Source organism: Stomoxys calcitrans, chromosome 4 (assembly GCF_963082655.1).
Source record: "Stomoxys calcitrans chromosome 4, idStoCalc2.1, whole genome shotgun sequence".
NCBI classification, from domain to species: Eukaryota; Metazoa; Arthropoda; class Insecta; order Diptera; family Muscidae; genus Stomoxys; species Stomoxys calcitrans.
The window spans coordinates 91,055,272-91,073,852 of record NC_081555.1 but is presented as its reverse complement, the minus strand read 5'-3'; the positions used below and the strand labels follow the sequence as shown (position 1 = coordinate 91,073,852).

Genomic DNA, 18,581 nt, shown 5'->3' with positions numbered 1-18,581 from the left:
GTATAAGAATTAAAATCAAGAGATTGGTTTATATGGCAGCTATACCAGATTATATACCGATTTGGACCCTACTAGGCGCAGTTTTTGAGAATCATAGCAGTAGTCATTGTGCAAAATTGCAGTCAAATCGTTTAATAATTGCACTCTCTGTAGGCTCAAGATTTTAAATCGGTTTATATGGGAGCTATATCACCTTATAGACCGATTTGGACCATACTATGGTAGACCGATTTGGACCATACTGCACTTATTTCTATATTACACTCAAATATACCTCGGTGCAACTATTTTTGTCCAACGAATACACTAAGAGTCAACACTGTGCGTCATAGTATGAAGAGCGGAGCAAATCTGAATGTTGTTGTTGTAGCCACAGTGGTATGTGGAGGTAGCGATCCTGCGTCAAGAAATTGGGCCGCACTTGAGTCATTCGATCGGCTGGTATAAAGCGAGCAGCTGCTGCGTTAATGCTGTTTTAGAACTTTCTCTCGGCGACTAGCACATTCGAGGGGGGTATCGGTTCACTGAAGCGGCGATTGGTGTACGCTCTGAAACCGTCCCACATGGCCTTCTTCTGATTGATAAACGCCGGTGCTCAGAGGTTATAAAGTTTGGTGATCGGTCAATGGTGGGAATTATGGGGCAGTGGTCTGATCCCGAAGAAATGACGGCTTGGATACGGCACTTAGGAGATCAGGGGATGCAATGAAAATGTCTAGCGAACTGCTACACCTCCACGTAATCCTTGTGGGGCCATCCTCATTCACTGTGCAAAACGTGTAGCCTTCATTCTGCACTCTCAAAGCTATGAAACGTGATGCGCATTTATGTCTCCTAGAATCAGACGATTATGACCAGACAGTAGCCCACTTAAGTCGAGCTTGTACGCTTGGTCATTAACTGGGTCACAACTATTGAGTTGCCCAAAAAGTAATTGCGGATTTTTCATATAGTCGGCGTTGACAAATTTTTTCACAGCTTGTGACTCTGTAATTGCATTCTTTCATCTGTCAGTTATCAGCTGTTACTTTTAGCTTGCTTTAGAAAAAAAGTGTAAAAAAGTATATTTGATTAAAGTTCATTCTAAGCTTTAAAAAAAATGCTTTTACTTTCTTTTAAAAAATCCGCAATTACTTTTTGCCACACGTTGTATAGGTCTATCTCGGCAGTACCAGACCTGACTGCTATCTCCAATCCCTCCATGTTGGGATCACTAGCGCCAGGCGCAGGCAAGATGGGTCTATACTACAGGGAATGGTGTATGACGAAGACCAATCCCCCACCTCCATTCCTTAAGCTAAGGATCGTTTAGCACATTGTATCCGTGACAACTGTTCAGGCTGCAGGTGTGGGCCAGCTTTGTCTCCTGGATCTCTGCAACCAATACGTTCTTCCGACTCATGAAATTCACTATCTCGGCGACCTTGCCTCGCAAGAAAGATACACTTCCCGGTAATATTGGGGCTGTGGTGCTACTTTACTTTAATTGGCTATGACAGAACATTTGTTTCACTAGCCGAATGTAGAATAGCGTTCCAAAAAATCTCTGACACCAAGTTTCGAGTTGTCTCCCACCACTTGATCTTTCCATCGGGTTTTTGGTTGTTGTTGTTGTTGTTGTAGCAGTGTGTTATGCACTGAGGCAGCAGCCCTTGCCGATGAAGGAATCCATCGGGTCAATCCGGTACGTACAACCGGCTGCCATGGGATTGGCGTTTTTGGTCTTCCCGGTTTGCGTGTACCATGTGTCAACAGTAGTGTCAGACAGTAGTCTGTGTCATTCATATTTATTTGACTATAGGCTTAGTCCTCAAGAAATTGTGGACAAAGGGCGCATTATGGATGAGACGCTCTCCCAGGATTTGTTGGCCATTTCCGAGTGGGGTAGAATAAACAGAGTAGACTTTAACGCACAGAAGACGCAGTGCTGTTTCTTGTCTCACAAACGATTCACTGGCCCACTTCAATCGTCGATATCTATCGACGGCAGTCAGATGCTCTTGATGTTCTGGGCATGAGGATACAATATGGTGTCCGTTGGTTAAAACACGTATTCGAAGTGTCGAAAGAAGCATTCAAGTGTTTGGGCTTTCTTAAGCAGTGCAAGAAATATGTCACCTCTTCTGATTTTCTCAATATCTATACTATATACATCAGGCCGAAGATGGAATATAACTCTCATATATGGGCAGGAGCTCCAAAATCATCCTTGGAGCTACTTCATCGGGTTCAACGGAGAGCGATGGTGTTGATTGGGGACAGTATAGTATCCAACTCTATTGCTTCCCTTGAACATAGTCGGAATGTGGGTAGCGTTGTATTGCTCTATCGATATTTTTATGGCGTGTGTTCCAGGGATATTCGTCTTCTTATCCCTGACGTTAGGATGTTCACCAGGAATACAAGACTTGCCAGGAACTCACACCCGTTTGTAATTGATTAGCCAGTCGACGGAACCATGCATTACCGAGAAAATTCATTTTTCGTCTGAACCATTCGTATGTGGAATCGACTTCCCGGAAATGTCTTTCCCACCGACATTGACGTTCAGAAATTTAAGAGGAATATCAATAAACATTACTCTCTCTTTCCCCCTCCAAACCTTAACTTTCCTAATTGCCAACGCAATGCACTGCATAACCAACACCATGCGTGTTGGTTACGCGAAAAAAAAACAAAAGGGCAAATGCAATCATCTTTGAAATTTGTTGTTTGTTTACCTGTGTATCATAGTTAAGGAACATAGCGCCACCTAGAGGATAAGATAGTCGAGTGTAATAAGTGATCTAAGTTTTAAAGCTATTCTTGAAAAAAATTTTAAAAATCAAATTTTAACTTTAGTGTTATGGAGACGGATAGCATTCAAAGAATATATTATTGGAAGAAAGCCAAAAGGAAGTTCCAAAAGTCAGTTCCAAAAGTCCATCAAACGTGACAAGAATTAAAATTTTAAAATTAAAAATTCAAGTATTATTTTGGTGTTATGAAAGTGGATAGCATTGGAGGATCATTGATGTTGCAGTATAGAACAGTCCAAGACAAGCAAAAACGTTCACATTCAAGCATTACACTCATCAATAGTTGGAGCGTAGAGAGCAAAAACCCAGATTTCAAGAAAAAAGTTCAAATTCTAGTATTACCCACAGCATAACAATAGTTGGAAGATAGAAAAGCAAATAACCAGGAAGGATCTACTATTCAAACAGACGCACACACACACACATTACCTCAATCACACATAACCACCTAGTCTAAGGATTATTAGTTGTTAAGATGCATATCTGCCTCCCCACAACGAATTAATTTTCAACAAACCACTTTTTTCCCAATTCTATTTTCTTTACGCCACAGGAGGAGCTTCGGTTGTTGCCAATGGCAGCTTAATGGACTTTTATACGCTACAAGTTTTCCTATTGGCCAATGTTGTAAAATCCATAGTTCTGTTTGAGCAGACAGCCGAAGGCCTAATGGACATTGAGGAAGAAGATTATGTGGCGCTTAGTGATAAACAATTGGAAAATATTTCGATATTCTTTAACAAATACAACATACAGGCCAGGCAAAAGGCTAAGATGGCAGCGGCGGCGGCGGCGGCGCAGACACAGCAGCCAAAGAAGTCAGTTAGTAAAGAGAGCTCGCAGGAAGAGCAATCAACAACAGTTGCAGCAGAGTCTGCGGCAAGCGATGATATCGATGCCGGCATGACAGATGTCACACAACAACAACAGCAGCAACAGTCAACAATTGCCGAACCTAAACCCGAATTGTTAAGCCCGCAGTTGGTGACAGCCCTGCTGGATCATGTCAAAATGGAAATGCGTGAATTCCTGCGTTGTTCCTGTCTCTTCTTCCACTTTGTCACCGATGTGGAATTCCCCGATAGTCTGGCCACCAGCGAAAGTGATACCTTTGAGAATATGTGTAAATATCTGGGCCTCAACAGCCAACTGGAGTCGTACTTCGACAATGCCACCCCCTATGCCACAATTATGGAAATGTTTGCCTCGCATCATGATATAACCAACTTGGATGTGGTGACCACAAAAATCAAAATGACCGATGATCCCCTGGTGATAATGCCCTGCAATCGTACCGTGCCGCAACTCGTCAATCTGCCCGAGGACTATAGTGATCTCATCAACAGTGTCTCGGACTTTAGTTGTCCCAACAATGAGCGCGAGGAGATGAAGACCCCCACCATGTGTCTGATGTGTGGGGAGATCTTGTGTGCCCAATCGTATTGCTGCCAGCCCGATTTGGATAGCCGCAATGTGGGTGCCTGCACCTATCATGCGTATTTCTGTGGAGCGGAAATAGCACCCTTCCTGCGTATACGAGATTGCCAGATTGTGTATTTGGGCAAGAATAAGGGATGCTTTGTGCAGCCCCCCTATCTGGATGACTATGGCGAGACGGATCAAGGCCTAAGGCGTGGCAATCCCCTGCGTTTGTGTCCAGCCCGCTATAGTAAAATACATCTGACATGGTTGGCCCATGGGCTGCATGAGGAGATAGCGCGTCTGAATGATCACTCGTCGGCCATAACCACACAGTGGCATCACATGTAGTTGCAGTTGCAGTTGCGCTGCAAGTCAAAGTCAAATCATCATTATTATAATACTATTATTAATAATTATTAAATTAATTAAATGTCGTCGCACCTATGCAAAACAAACAAAAACAAAACGGAAGTAAAAACCAACAACAACAACAACAATAACAACATAGAGTATATACTAAACAAACAAAACAACAACAACAGCAGTTAATGTGATTTAAATTAAAAAAAAAACAAATAAACAAAAATAGATAACAACAACAAAACGAAACGAAAGCTAATGCAATATCTATGTTAATTCACCTCCTCCAGGCTAGGGATATGCTGTATGAAGAAGAAGAAAAAGAAGGAGGAGGTTTACAAACAAATTAAACAAAGCCCTCCTTTCTCTATCTCTCTCTCTCTCACTCTCATACTCTCATAAATGAAAACACAACACTCGTAATGAATGTATTAAACTCAACACACTCACACAAAGTAAAGATTAGAAAAAAAAAACAAAAACAGAGAAACAAGAAAATAGAGAATTATTTTAACTTTGACAAAAGAAAAGCAGCACTGCTGCGGCCATTACACAAGTAGTGTGGTTTGATTGCGCTTGTTTTTGTTTTCTCTTAGGCTTTTATGCTAAATTTCAGTATAAAAATTTTCTATCCTTAATTGATTTACATTGAAAGCTTTAGATCTTTAACTAGAATATGGAAATATGGGGCGGTTCCTTTCCACAGTGGAGGGACCAACCAAACAAACAACCAGAAAACACAAAAATAACGACATGAAGTTTATAAATATTTCTAAGTTTCAAAATTTCTCATAAAATTTAATGTATATTTTTTATTATTATTATTTTATCCTCTTTCGCATTCTTGTTAAGTTTTCACTCATGAATAAATTAACAAACATATACACAAAAATTGGTTTACTTGTTTTTGTAATACTTCGTAGCAGACTTAGTTGTTAAATTTTTTTCTAAGGATATTTTCGCTTCCTAAAATCATGCTGTTTTAAGTCTATTACAAAATTATTTGTTTTTCCCAGTTTTTTTTAGCTTGAGTTTATCACTCCCTCTTTGCTGTTTGAAAGCCAGCCTTATACTTGTAGTTTTTTTATGCTCATTCTTCCTTCCATTCAAGTTTTTTTTTTTGAAAAGTTAGGGGTTGATTTGTCCACCTGAAGAAGAAAACTAAAAAATTAATTTATTTGAAATAAAAGAAAACTATTCTGTAATATTATTACGCGTACTACATTACTATTGTTTTTGTTTATTTTAATTTTAATATTAAATGTAATTTACAACAACGGAAATAAAAACCAGAAAAAGAAAAACACACACACACACACAAAACAACAGAAATCATTATAATCTCATAAACAAAGAAACTTAAATAAAAATGTTTGTTTGATAAAAATTATAAAAAAAGCTAATGTGTTTCTTTTTTTCTTTTGAAAATGTCCCATGCATAGAAACTATCGAAACATGAATTGAGGAACTACTTCTAGACTTTAAGTTATCCACTTTTAGTTAGGGGGTCTTCATTGCTTTGTATTGTTGGAGCTATCAGCAACATACACTCTGGGAGGCCACCGTAGCGCAGAGGTTAGCATGTCCGCTTATGATGCTGAACGCCTGGGTTCGAATCCCGGCGAGACCATCAGAAAACATTTGCAGCGGTGGTTTTCCCCTCCTAATGCTGGCAACATTTGTGAGGTACTATGCCATGTAAAACTTCTCTCCAAATAGGTGTTGCATTGCGACACGCCGTTCGGAGTCGGCTATAAAAAGGAGGCCCCTTATCATTGATCTTAAATTTGAATCGGACTGCACACATTGATATGTGAGAAGTTTGCCCCTGTTCCTTAGTGGAATGTTCATGGGCAAAATTTGCATTGCATTCTGGTGATTTAAGATATGTGAAAGGTAGTTGGAGTGGTCCCTTTTCCAAAGCCGGCTAAACCTGCGGCCCAAGGAGAGTCATACAGGATAATCGCTGTATTGTCCCCGGTCACAAAGACACTTGAGGCGCTGAGCTGAGCTCGTTTTTGTTGTGGCTGTGTGTTGTGTTCTATCTTTCGTCTGCTTGACTCTGTTGGGTGTCCATATTCAGGAACTCTGCGACTAAGATGGGGTGCACCCAGAGAGATCTGGGTCTGAGTCGAGTGTATCTGGCTGGGTGATCCCTGGTCAAAATCGGGACGTACATCCTATACCCCAACATAAATCCTTGCCCTGTAGGAGTTGAGGCGGCTGCATCTGCCCGAATGTAATTGAGCCAGAACCACTCTGGTTTGCCGGGGGAGGTCAAATTCTTCAGGAGCAATGGCAGGCAGTCGTTCTCTAAGAACCACATTCACCCGGTAGCTATTTACCGCTTCTGCTACCGTGTCTAGATCCGCAAGGTATGCCACTTGATCTAGAGATTCTCTCTTGTAGCGCTGAACCTCACGCCCTAGATCATGTAGAGATCTATCTTAAAATGCACAGCTCTACAATAGCACTCACAGGTATCACTACACATATTAACCGCGGTCTGAATGCGAAACGGCCTAATGAACATGCTCTTCTCGTGGCTCTCGACTTGTCAAAACTATTTGACACGGTCGACTATTCTGTTCAATGACATCATTGAGTCTAATCTCCCGAACTCGACGAAGGGGTAAATTGTTGTTGGTGTTGTAGCAGATTTTTGTGTTTTATCTTTCGTCTGCTTGATTCCGTTGAGTGTTCAGATGCAGGAACTCTGCGACTTAGGTGGGGTGCTTCCAGAGGGATCTGGGTCTGAGTAGAGTGGGTTAGGCTGAGCAGTTAAACAGGTGACGTGTATTGTGTGGTCCCTGATCATAATCGCGACATACATCCTACACGTCGGCATCAATCCTTGCTCTGTAGGAGTTGAGGCGGCTGCATCTGCCCGAATGTAATTGAGCCAGAACCACTCTGGTTTGCCGGGGAAGGTCAAATTCTTTAGGAGCAATGGCAGGCAGTCGTTTGTTAAGAACCACATTCACCCGGTAGCTACTTACCGCATCTGCTACCGTGTCTAGATCCGCTTGATATGCCGCTTGTTCTAGAGGCAATTTCTTGTAGCGCTGAACCTCACGCCCTAGATCATGTAGAGATCTATCTTAAGGCCAGAGGTAGTCCCTGATCCTAGCGGATCATCAACACGAATTCCGTCAATCCCATGGCAGCCGGTTGTACGTACCGGATTGACCCGATGGAGCTGTCCATCGGCAAGGGCTGCCGCCTCAGTGTACAACACACTGCTACAACAACAACAACAACGAATTCCGTAAAATGCACAGCGCTACAATAGCACTCACAGGTATCACCACATATGTTAGCCGCGGTCTCAATGCGAAACGGCCTAATGAATATGCTCTGCTTGTGGCTCTCGACTTGTCAAAACTATTTGACACGGTCGAACATTCTGTTCAATGACATCATTGAGTCTAATCTCCCGAACTCGACGATGGGGTAAATTGTTGTTGGTGTTGTAGCAGATTTTTGTGTTTTATCTTTCGTCTGCTTGATTCTGTTGAGTGTCCAGATCCAGGAACTCTGCGACGAAGATGGATCTGGGTCTGAATCGAGTGTGCCTGGCTAGGCAGTTAAAACGGGTGGCGTGTGTTGTGTGATCCCTGGCCACAATCAGGGCATACATCCTGCACATCAGCATCAATTCTTGCTTTGTAGGTTTTGAGGAGCAATGGGAGGCGGTCGTTCTCCAAGAACTACATTCGGTAGTTATTTACCGCATCTGCTTCCGTGTCTGCATGAATGTTGTCTGGACCCGTTTGATATGCCGCTAGATCTATTGGTTCTCTCTTGTAGAGCTGATTACGCTTTGGATCATGTAGATCTACGATAAGGCTCCTGGGCGGTGGATACCTATCCACAATACGACGAATTGGATGGTCTCTACGATTACAGGCCAAAAGGTATTGTTTAGGCAGCATTTAGTTATGTCTTCGCAGGGGTAGGATCTTTGTCTCCTGAAGGAGGTGGACGCCATGAGAACTGAAGAGACAGCCCATCGCAGTTCGAAGGGCGGCATTCTGAGAGATCTGAATATTATGCCACCACGTGTGACATAGCTGACGCGACCACACTGGAGCTGCATAACTTACCACCAATTACTTTGTATGTGGCCAACAAGGTTTCTTTTTCAGCTTTGAGATGCTGCAGTCAAGTGACTTGAGGACTTTGTTTCTACTTTTGAATTTGTCGCAAATTGCTGTGACATGTGAGGAGCAATCCAATGGCAGCCGATTGTATGCACCGAACTGACCCGATGAAATCCTCATCAGCAAGGACTGCCGCCTCAGAGTACACGATCGTCCTTTTTTCGTCATCGGAAAGTCACATCCCGGAATGCCTTCTCCGCACGCTTCTTGTCCTTGCCGCGATTGAAAGGTTCCCCGAACCCTGGTCCTATTTGGTTTGCCAGAACCGCCTTCATCATTGGTCGGTGTCGGTAAGGTATAACAAATGCATGGAGTGGGTACATTATAATCCTGTTCCGACCTTACGTAACTATGGGAGTATAGTCATACTGAATATGTTGGAAGGTGCTGTGTGAACATCGACAGCAGTGGGTCACAAACGTAGTCGTCATCGCCTTCTGCGTCCTTGCTGTCGGACTATGTGACCCCCCCACCTCTCCCGTGCGGCAATATACGCAACAGCAGCACCCCAGCCCCAATATTTCTGGGCCAGTGCCGGGAAGTGTATCTGTCTTGCAATTGAAATGCAATGATCTGCGATGCAAGATCGTCGAGATAGTGAATTTTACGAGTCGGAATAGCATTTTGGTTGCAGCGATCCAGGCTGACTAAAGGAACACCCTGCACAATTGTCACGGATACAATGTGGATAGCTTAAGAAATGGAGGTGGGGTTTGGCCTTCGTGATACACCATTCCGTGTAGTATAGACCCATCTAGCCTGCGCCTGGCTCTAGTGATCCCAACATGGAGTGTAGGGGGATAGCACTCATGTCTGGTACTGCCGAGCCAGAGCTAAACAATGTGTTCATACCGCCGGTTGATTGTTGTGGCCCATTTAATGGCCGAACGTACAAGCCCGATATAAGTGGGCTACTTTCTGGCCATAATCGTCTAGTTCTAGGAGTCTTTTTACTCCCCTAGGTAATGACCAGCGGGGCATGGCTTTGGCAGTGAAGATTGAAGGCTCCACGTTTACCAAGGTGAATAATTACGAGGAGGTGCAGCAGCTCGCCAGACATTTCCATTGCATCCCCTGATCACCTGAGTGACGTATTCTGGCATGCCGTCATTTCTTTAGGATCAGACCACCTCCCCATAATTCTCGCCATCGACCGACCACCCGACTTCATAACCTCTTAGCGCAGGACGTTTAGTAATCAGAAGAAGGCCGATTGGGTCGGCTTCAGAGAGTACACCAATCGCCGCTTTAGTGAGCTGACATCTCCCTCAAATGTGCTAGTTGCCGAGAAGAAATTCCGAGACATTTTGAAAGCAGCAACCGATCGCTTTATCCCATGTTTGGCCTGTCGAATATCCCAAGTGCAGCCCATTTTTCCGGCGCGGGCATTAGTACTCGCAGACGAGCGTGACCCCACTTAACCCAGTATCAGCGAGCTAAATCTGGAAATAAACAGGGTATTCAACGAATTTGTGGTTGGAACACTTGGAGCAATGTAACTTAGCTACCGGTTTAGACAAGCTGTGGACTACTTATAAGTCATTATCGAATCCCGATAGACGGACGGGATTACGGAACCTCACTCACTTTTGGCGGCGTAACTGTGACTAACCGGAAGAGATGCGCCAGGTTGTTCAATCGTCAATTTGTTGAACATCCCGAAAGAGACAAGCCTACGAGAGAGTCTTTCGTCGTATTTGTGGTCTCCAAGCCAATGGACAGCCATCGCAATTAACCGTGGGCGAAGTTACGAATGTCTTCCGTGGCTCCAAGTCATCCAAGGCATTGATCTGGATCAAACTGGAGTCGGGTACCTCATAACTGCCTTAAACCTGACTTGTAGCACCCAATGTCTGGAAAATGGGCAGAGTGGTCCGTCAAAAGCAAATGTAGCGATGGTCAGAGGAAGAGTGTTCCATGAAGACCCTCCAATCCTGAACCCCATCGATAAGATTTTTTGGAACATATCGTCACATCTAATACCTCCTCCCTAATCCTATTAACAAAGGTAGTGGTGTTACCAATATTAAGTGTTATTAGGTCGTTAGTATTCATTAACTCTGCCAGAGCTTGAATCCGCTTATTAGTGTTGGTACTACCCCATGAAATGTGGTGAGAGTCCTCATCGCACCCTATTAGAACCTCGTTTCCTGTATGCTTTGCTTTCCTCACCAACCGTTACAGCCGTTGAATAAAAAGAATTAGTTTTTTTTTCAAAAAATTAATAAAATTTTTATTATTTTTATTTATTTCTTATAAAACCTTATCGCTTTCGTATTTACAACTTAAGAAGTTTGTATAAATTTTAAGAATTCTTATACAGTGCTATCTACTAGGAATACCTCGGTATGGAAAATTACACATATAATTTATTAAAATTAAATAAATTTACTATCTACATAAAGCGAAATACAAAACTAATCTATAATCATTTATATATAGATATGTACAATGTATATGTATTTATATAAGCAGCAGCAGCTATATGCCCTATGCATGTAACTGGTTTAGTATGTGCATGTGTGCTATTGCTTTAGCAGTGGTGTGTATGTATATACATGAACAATTATTTATATAAATTATTTAAGTAGTGGATTTTTGGACTAGATGAATTGGTGTGTGTGTGTGTGCGTGGGTGTATTTTTTTATGCCTAATGCTGTCTTGCCTTAAAAAGACCTAAAGATTTGTATGCAATGGTTACAAAAAACTACAAATCTTTTTTGTCTTCTAAAGAAAATGGAAAGAAAATTTGCACTTAAATTAAAATCCTAATAAACACATTCGTTTTACATAAAATACTACACTCTGTTTTTTTGTTGTCTATTTTCTTTCCAAGCAAAAGTCTACAATCATGTGGGACATTTAACGATTGATTACTTTTCCCATATTGCTAACAAAACTTCACTCAATCACGTCTTTGATATGCATATCTAGCCAATTACAAAAATGCATCTTCTATTTACATGATTTTGTTTTTGTGTGTGTGTGTGTGTGTTATAACATCTATGTTGGCTGGTTGGTAATGAAATATTTTGGCTTATTTTTTTTCGTATTTGAAAAATGACAAAACTCAAAATTATTTCAATCTCTTTTCAATTCTCTCTCCCAGGGGATTGTAAGGATTCCGTGTAGATATTTTACATATGGACAACTGATGTTTCGGCCGTGCTTGTATTCGCCTTATCTGGGGAATCCTGTTCATCTTTGGATTGTTCCATATCGATTACTAGGCAGTCATAGGGCGGTGGTGGAATATCGAATTTGACCACACTATCATAGCTAGGAGGCAGTGAGTCTACAATTCGTAGAATGTCATTTTGGGAATTAATCTATGGGGGGATTAAAAAAAAGAGAAAAAGGAAGAAGAAGAAAATTATTAAAAGTTAAAAGATATTCAAAATATTGTTTTTCTGATTTTCTATTTTTATAAAAAAACGACTTGTATTATAGCTAAACAATAATCGGTTAAAATAACAAAACTATGAAAAACATCAAAGTTGAATGTTAATAGTCTTTAAATTAAAATCTTTACAATTTAATTGAATAAAGAAAATTTAAAAATTAATGTTTATACATACAGCGTAAATTATTTTTTAACTACTTTACATCATTGTTTTCTAAGCCCAGTGCGTAGTGGCGTATGATCATTATTTTTCTAAAAAAATATACTCATACGCCAATGTGGGTTAGAAATTAATAGCCCACATTGGCGTATGAGTATATTTTATTAGAAATGATCATACGCCACCACTCACTGGGCTTAGAAAACAAAAGGTCTACATTGTTTAAATAAAAAGATGGACAGCCAAAGCTTGCCTTGGCTATAATTTAGCCCAGATTATAAAGCATAGATGGCAGCATACACATCCGTACATAAATTCAAATAAATCAAAAAAAAAAAAAAAAACATCACACGTACAGTGTAAACAATTTCGTTTAGCTTCGTTCAGCTGACTCTATTTCAAAGCTATTTTAATCCAGTTGATGTTTGATGATACTCACACAAACACAGTTTGGCCTTATCGATAGAGAAAGTGTGTGTACATCACTGTTCTATAGCAACAATCAGATGCCACCAAGCACCGTAAGAGGGGGGAATTTGTTTTCTATTGCCTGTCTCTCAGTAAAAAAATTTATAATTTTTAAAGGCATGGTGATATCTTTCACAAAATAGACCATCACTCTAGCCTAACCTAAACTAATTAAAAACAAGTAAAAGCGTGCAAAGTTCGGCCGGGCCGAATCTTATATACCCTCCACCATGGATCGCATTTGTCAAGTTCTTTGCGCAGTATCTCTGTTGTGCTGTTTCAGGCTACAGACCGATTCAGACCATATTTGACACGTATGTTGAAGGCCACGGGAGAAACCGTTGTAATTTAAGCCAAATCGGATAATAATTTCGACATCTAGAGGCTCAAGAAGTCAATATCCCAGATCCGTTTATATGACAGCTATATCAGGTTATGGACCGATTTGAACCATACTTAGTACAGTTGTGGGATGTTGGATAACAAAACACGTCATGCCAAATGTCAGCTAAATCAAATGGGAATTAGGCCCTCTAGAGGCTCAAGAAGTAAAGTATAGTAGGAGATCGGTTTATATGGCAGCTGTATCAGGCTATAGACCGATTCGAACCATATTTGGTACGTAAGTTGAAGGTTAGGGGAAAAGCCGTTATTCCAAATTTCAGCCAAATTGGATAATTATTACGCCTTCTAGAGGCCCAAGAAGTCAAGATCCCAGATCGGTTTATATGACAGCAATATCAGGTTATAGACCCATTTGAACCATACATGGCACAGTTGTTGGATATCATAACAAAACACGTTATGCAAAATTTCATTCCAGTCGGATAAGAATTGCGCCCTCTAGAAGCTCAAGAAGTCAAGTCCCCAGATCTGTTTATATGACAGCTATATCAGGTTATAGACCGATTTGAACCATACTTGGCACAATTGGTGGATATCATAACAAAACACTTCGTGCAAAAATTCATTCAAATCGGATAAGAACTACGCACTCTAGAGGCTCAAGAAGTCAAGATCCCAGATCGATTTACATGAGAGCTATATCAGGTTATGAAGCGATTGGAACCTTATTTGGCACAGTTGTTGAAAGTAAGAATAAAATACGTCATGCCAAATTTCAGCCAAATCGGATAAGAATTGCGCCCTCTAGTGGCTCAAGAAGTCAAGACCCAAGATCGGTTTATATGACAGCTATATCAGGTTATAGACTGATTTGAACCATACATGGCACAGTTGTTGGATATCATAACAAAACACGTCGTGCAAAATTTCATTCCAATCGGATAAGAATTGCGCCCTCTAGTGGCTCAAGAAACCAAGACCCAAGATCGGTTTATATGACAGCTATATCAAGTTATGAACCCATTTGAACCATACTTGACACAATTGTTGGATATCACAACAAAACACGTCGTGCAAGATTTCATTCCAATCGGATAAGAATTACACACTCTAGAGGCTTAAGAAATCAAGACCCAAGATCGGTATATATGGCAGCTATATCAGGTTATGGACCGATTTGATCCATGATTGGCAGAGTTTTTGGGTATCATAACAAAACACGTCATTCCAATCGGATAAGAATTGCGCCCTCTAGAGGCTCAAGAAGTCAAGACCCAAGATCGGTTTATATGACAGCTATATCAGGTTATGGAACGATTTGATCCATACTTGGCACAGTTGTTGGATATCGTAACAAAGCACGTCGTGCAAAATTTCATTCCAATCGGATAAGAATTCCGCCCTCTAGTGGCTCAAGAAGTTAAGACCCAAGATCGTTTTGTATAGCAGCTATATCAAAACATGGACCGATATAGCCCATTTTAGCTTCACTCTTTCGAAAGTTAGCGTGCTTTCGACAGACAGACGGACGGACATGGCTAGATCGACATAAAATGTCGCGATGATCAAGAATATATATATTGGGTTGCCCAAAAAGTAATTGCGGATTTTTCATATAGTCGGCGTTGACAAATTTTTTCACAGCTTGTGACTCTGTAATTGCATTCTTTCTTCTGTCAGTTATCAGCTGTTACTTTTAGCTTGCTTTAGAAAAAAAGTGTAAAAAAAGTATATTTGATTAAAATTCATTATAAGTTTTATTAAAAATGCATTTACTTTCTTTTAAAAAATCCGCAATTACTTTTTGAGCAACCCAATACTTTATGGGGTCTCAGACGAATATTTCGAGTAGTTACAAACAGAATGACGAAATTAGTATACTCCCATCCTATGGTGAAGGGTATAACAAGTAAAAAGTCATTAAGTTCGGCCGGGCCGAACTTTGGATACCCACCACCTCGGGTATATGTAAACCCCATTTCGTCACAATCCGGTGAAAATTGGATAACTTAAACACCCAAATTCGGCACGGACATTGAGTGGTCTAACATATATGTCACTATTCAATTTTGTAGAACCAAATATTGGTCTTTTGGACAGATATATCCAATTATAACCCGATCTGAAACATATTAAGGTCGGATATCGCGAGTCTCAAAAAACTCACTGTTTCAAATTTCAGCGAAATCGGGTAATAAATAAAGCTTTTACTGTGTTCAGACCCTCTATTGGGAGATCGGTCTATATGGTAGCTATATCTAAATAAAGTCCGATCAGAACCATATTTTGGTCGGATGTTGGGAGGTCTTAACCTACTCACTGTTTCAAGTTCCAGCGAAATTGGGTAAAAAATAAAGCTTTTATTGTCTTTAGACCCCTTATCGGCAGATCGGCCGATATAGTCCGATCTGAACCATATTTAGGTCGTGGGTCAGGAGGCTAAAAATAACTCACTGGTTCAAATTTTACCGAAATCGGTTAAAAAATGAAGCTTTTATGGACTTCAGACCCTTTATCGACCCTTTATCCAATCTGAACCATATTTCGGTCGTGTGTCAGGAGGCTAAAAATAACTCACTGTTTAAAATATTAGCGAAATCGGTTAAAAAATTAAGTTTTTATGGGCTTCAGACCCTTTATCGGGACCTTAAAACCTGCGTACTATTCCAAAATTCAGCGAAATCGGTAAAAAAATAAAGCTTTTATGGGCTTCAGACCCTTTATTAGGAGATCAGTCTATATGACAGCTATATTTAAATATAGTCCAATCTGAACCATATTTAGGTCAAATGTCGGGAGGCTTAGAATAACTCACTGCTTTAAATTTCAGCGAAATCGGGGAATAAACAAAGCGTTTATGGTCTTTAGACCCTTTATCGGTAGATCGGTCTATATGGTAGCTATAACTAAAAATATAGTCCGATCTGAACTAATTTGAGTCAGTTGTCGGGAAGCTTTAAACTACTCACTGTTTCAAATTTAGCTCGTTCCGGTCCATAGGATCGATCGCTGCGGGATTAGGGTGGTGCTTTTTTGACGTACTAGTATGTGTGAAAAATTTCATCAGAATCGCATCAGATTTATATATAGCTAACATATATATCCTTCATCCTATATGTCCTTTTAAAGCTGTAGTAGGAGGCCACCGTAGCAAAGAGGTTAGCATGTCCGCCTATGACGCCGAACGCCTGGGTTCGATTCCTGGCGAGACCATCAGAAAAAATTGTTAGCGGTGGTTTTCCCCCTCCCAATGCTGGCAACATTTGTGAGGTACCATGCCATGTAAAACTTCTCTCCAAAGAGGTATCGCACTGCGGCACTGCGGCACGTCGTTCGGACTCGGCTATAAAAAGGAGGCCCCTTATCATTGAGCTTAAACTTGAATCGAACTGCACTCATTGATATGTGAGAAGTTTGCCCCTGTTCCGTACTGGAAAGTTCATGGGCAAAATTTGAATTTGCAGTAGTTACAATTTTGGTCCCATCCTTACAACATTTTGCAGGAGATGTTTTATTTGACGTTGCACTACATCAAAATCGAACCAGATTTAAGTAAAGTTCCCATATATATACCTTTTAATCGGTTCGACTTTTAAGGCTGCAGAAGCCAAAGTTTTTGTACCACCGTAAGAAAATCGTAAAAATTGGTCAACAAGTGTTTCATTTTTCAAAAAATCTTTAAATAAGAGCTTTCGCCATATTGACAGGCCTTTTGAAATCATTTGTTAAACCAATCTGTTATTCTGTGGACGACCAAGCGGTCGTGGTTTGTCACTTTGCTTATCTAAGTTCTTAACCGGTCTACAGGGGGCGGTGCTGTGATTTGTGTGCCACAGCTTATCCCAAACCGCCTTATTTTTGTTAAGATGTGCGACTGTCTCTGCAGTATTATATACTCAAGTTGATGTAATTATGGCCGCCGATGACTCTTTTTGGAGAAATCGGTCTATATGGCAGCTATATCCAAATATGGTCTGATCTGGACGATATTCAGTAAAAAATATAAGAGGGTATCGAAACTCACTGTGCCAAATTTCATCGAAATCGGATAAAAAATGCTCCTCTTATGGGTTCAATACTCTTTATAGGAAGATCGGTCCATATGGCAGCTTTATCCAAATATGGCCCGATCTGGACCACATTTAACAGGAATGGGAAGGAGTCCACCAGAAGTCAATGTGCCAAATTTTATCGTAATCGGATGAGAAATGCTCATTTTATAAGCGCAATACACTATATCGGGAGATCGGTCTATATGACAGCTATATCTAAATATGGTCCGAGACCCCTACCCATTTCTGTGAAGTGTGGTTCAGATTGGACTTTATTTGGATATAGCTACCCTATAGACCGGCCGCCTGGGTATAGGGTTTTAAAAAGGTAAATTTTTTACCCAATTTCGATGAAAACTGGCACAGTGACCTCTTGTAGACCTCTATACCCATGCCCGTCAAATGCTGGAGTACACTTCACAGAAATGGGTAGGGGTCTACCAGAACTCATTGTGCTTAATTTCATCGAAATCGGTTAGTTAAGTTAATTAATACCCATACATGCTATTTATTGGGTATTTACCCAATAAATACCCAAGCATTGGGTATTTACCCCGCAGGCGGTAAACCAGGGGGTCTCTACCGATGGCCCCTGGTTGCAAATGCTTTTCTTTATAGTATTCTTATATTCACTATAAGTTTAGTTTCATTAATAAATAAATAAAAACAAATTTTATTAAATATTTGTAAAATTTTTCCACCATTCAATTTGAATTCAATTTAAGGCGAATTTTTAAAATCATAATGCAAATCACCCAACTTTTTTCATCATTATAAACACCTGTCCACCTCAAAATGCACATGCGTACATGTGCCATTAAAAAATTAAGATTTTTCTTAAAACCTGTTTTGTCATACTTACATGTGTTACACCTCGACTTCCACTGGAGCTTCCCACTCGATTGCCCGTCTCATCAATGGGTCCGGCCCATATGCATACGCCCATGCGATGTGTTACATATCCGCATATGATTACACTAACAATTAGCATACCAATGCCCAAGGCAAAGACCAGCCATCTACTCTCGGGACTACTGCCCATATCGTGCAGATTCTTCTCCAATTGCAGGGCGCACAAGATCAAGATGGGCACGGCAATCATGGCCACCAAGAGATCAATAATTGGTCGTTGTTGTTTCATTCTGTATGTGGTCGTTGCTGGCGATGACAATGAATCATCCGCACTGCTAGTTGACGATGTTGAAGCGGTTGTGCCGGTTGTACGATTCGAGCTGGTCAATGTTACAGAGCGTGTTTGAATTGTGTTGTGATTTTGTAGTACCATGCTGCAAAGAAATAGCCAATACAAAAAAAAATCACTATTAGTAATGTAATCGATTTGAGCGAGAAGGTTTGTGATGTCTGTTTCGATAAACAACAACCATGAAATGAAAAACAAACAAAATTTG

At 40.7% G+C, this 18,581-nt stretch overlaps 2 protein-coding genes across 8 annotated transcripts in view; one reads left to right on the top strand and one right to left on the bottom strand.

The window, feature by feature from the left end:
- Positions 1–5,062, top strand: part of LOC106082887 (E3 ubiquitin-protein ligase UBR1) — a 110,281-nt gene extending 105,219 nt beyond the window's left edge. For all 6 annotated transcript variants that reach the window (XM_059368235.1, XM_013245628.2, XM_013245626.2 and 3 more), the window contains one exon: positions 3,352–5,062. In XM_059368235.1, coding sequence (XP_059224218.1) covers positions 3,352–4,568 — 1,217 coding nt within the window. In that variant the 3' untranslated portion in view covers positions 4,569–5,062. The remainder of the gene's footprint in view (positions 1–3,351) is intronic.
- A 5,992-nt stretch (positions 5,063–11,054) lies between these two features.
- The window catches only part of LOC106082890 (uncharacterized), a 105,609-nt gene continuing 98,082 nt past the window's right edge, over positions 11,055–18,581 (bottom strand). For both annotated transcript variants that reach the window (XM_013245633.2, XM_013245632.2), the window contains 2 exons: positions 18,035–18,458; positions 11,055–12,073 (listed from right to left, as the gene is read on the bottom strand). In XM_013245633.2, the coding sequence (XP_013101087.2) occupies positions 11,882–12,073; positions 18,035–18,457 (615 nt within the window). In that variant the 5' untranslated portion in view covers position 18,458 and the 3' untranslated portion in view covers positions 11,055–11,881. The remainder of the gene's footprint in view (positions 12,074–18,034; positions 18,459–18,581) is intronic.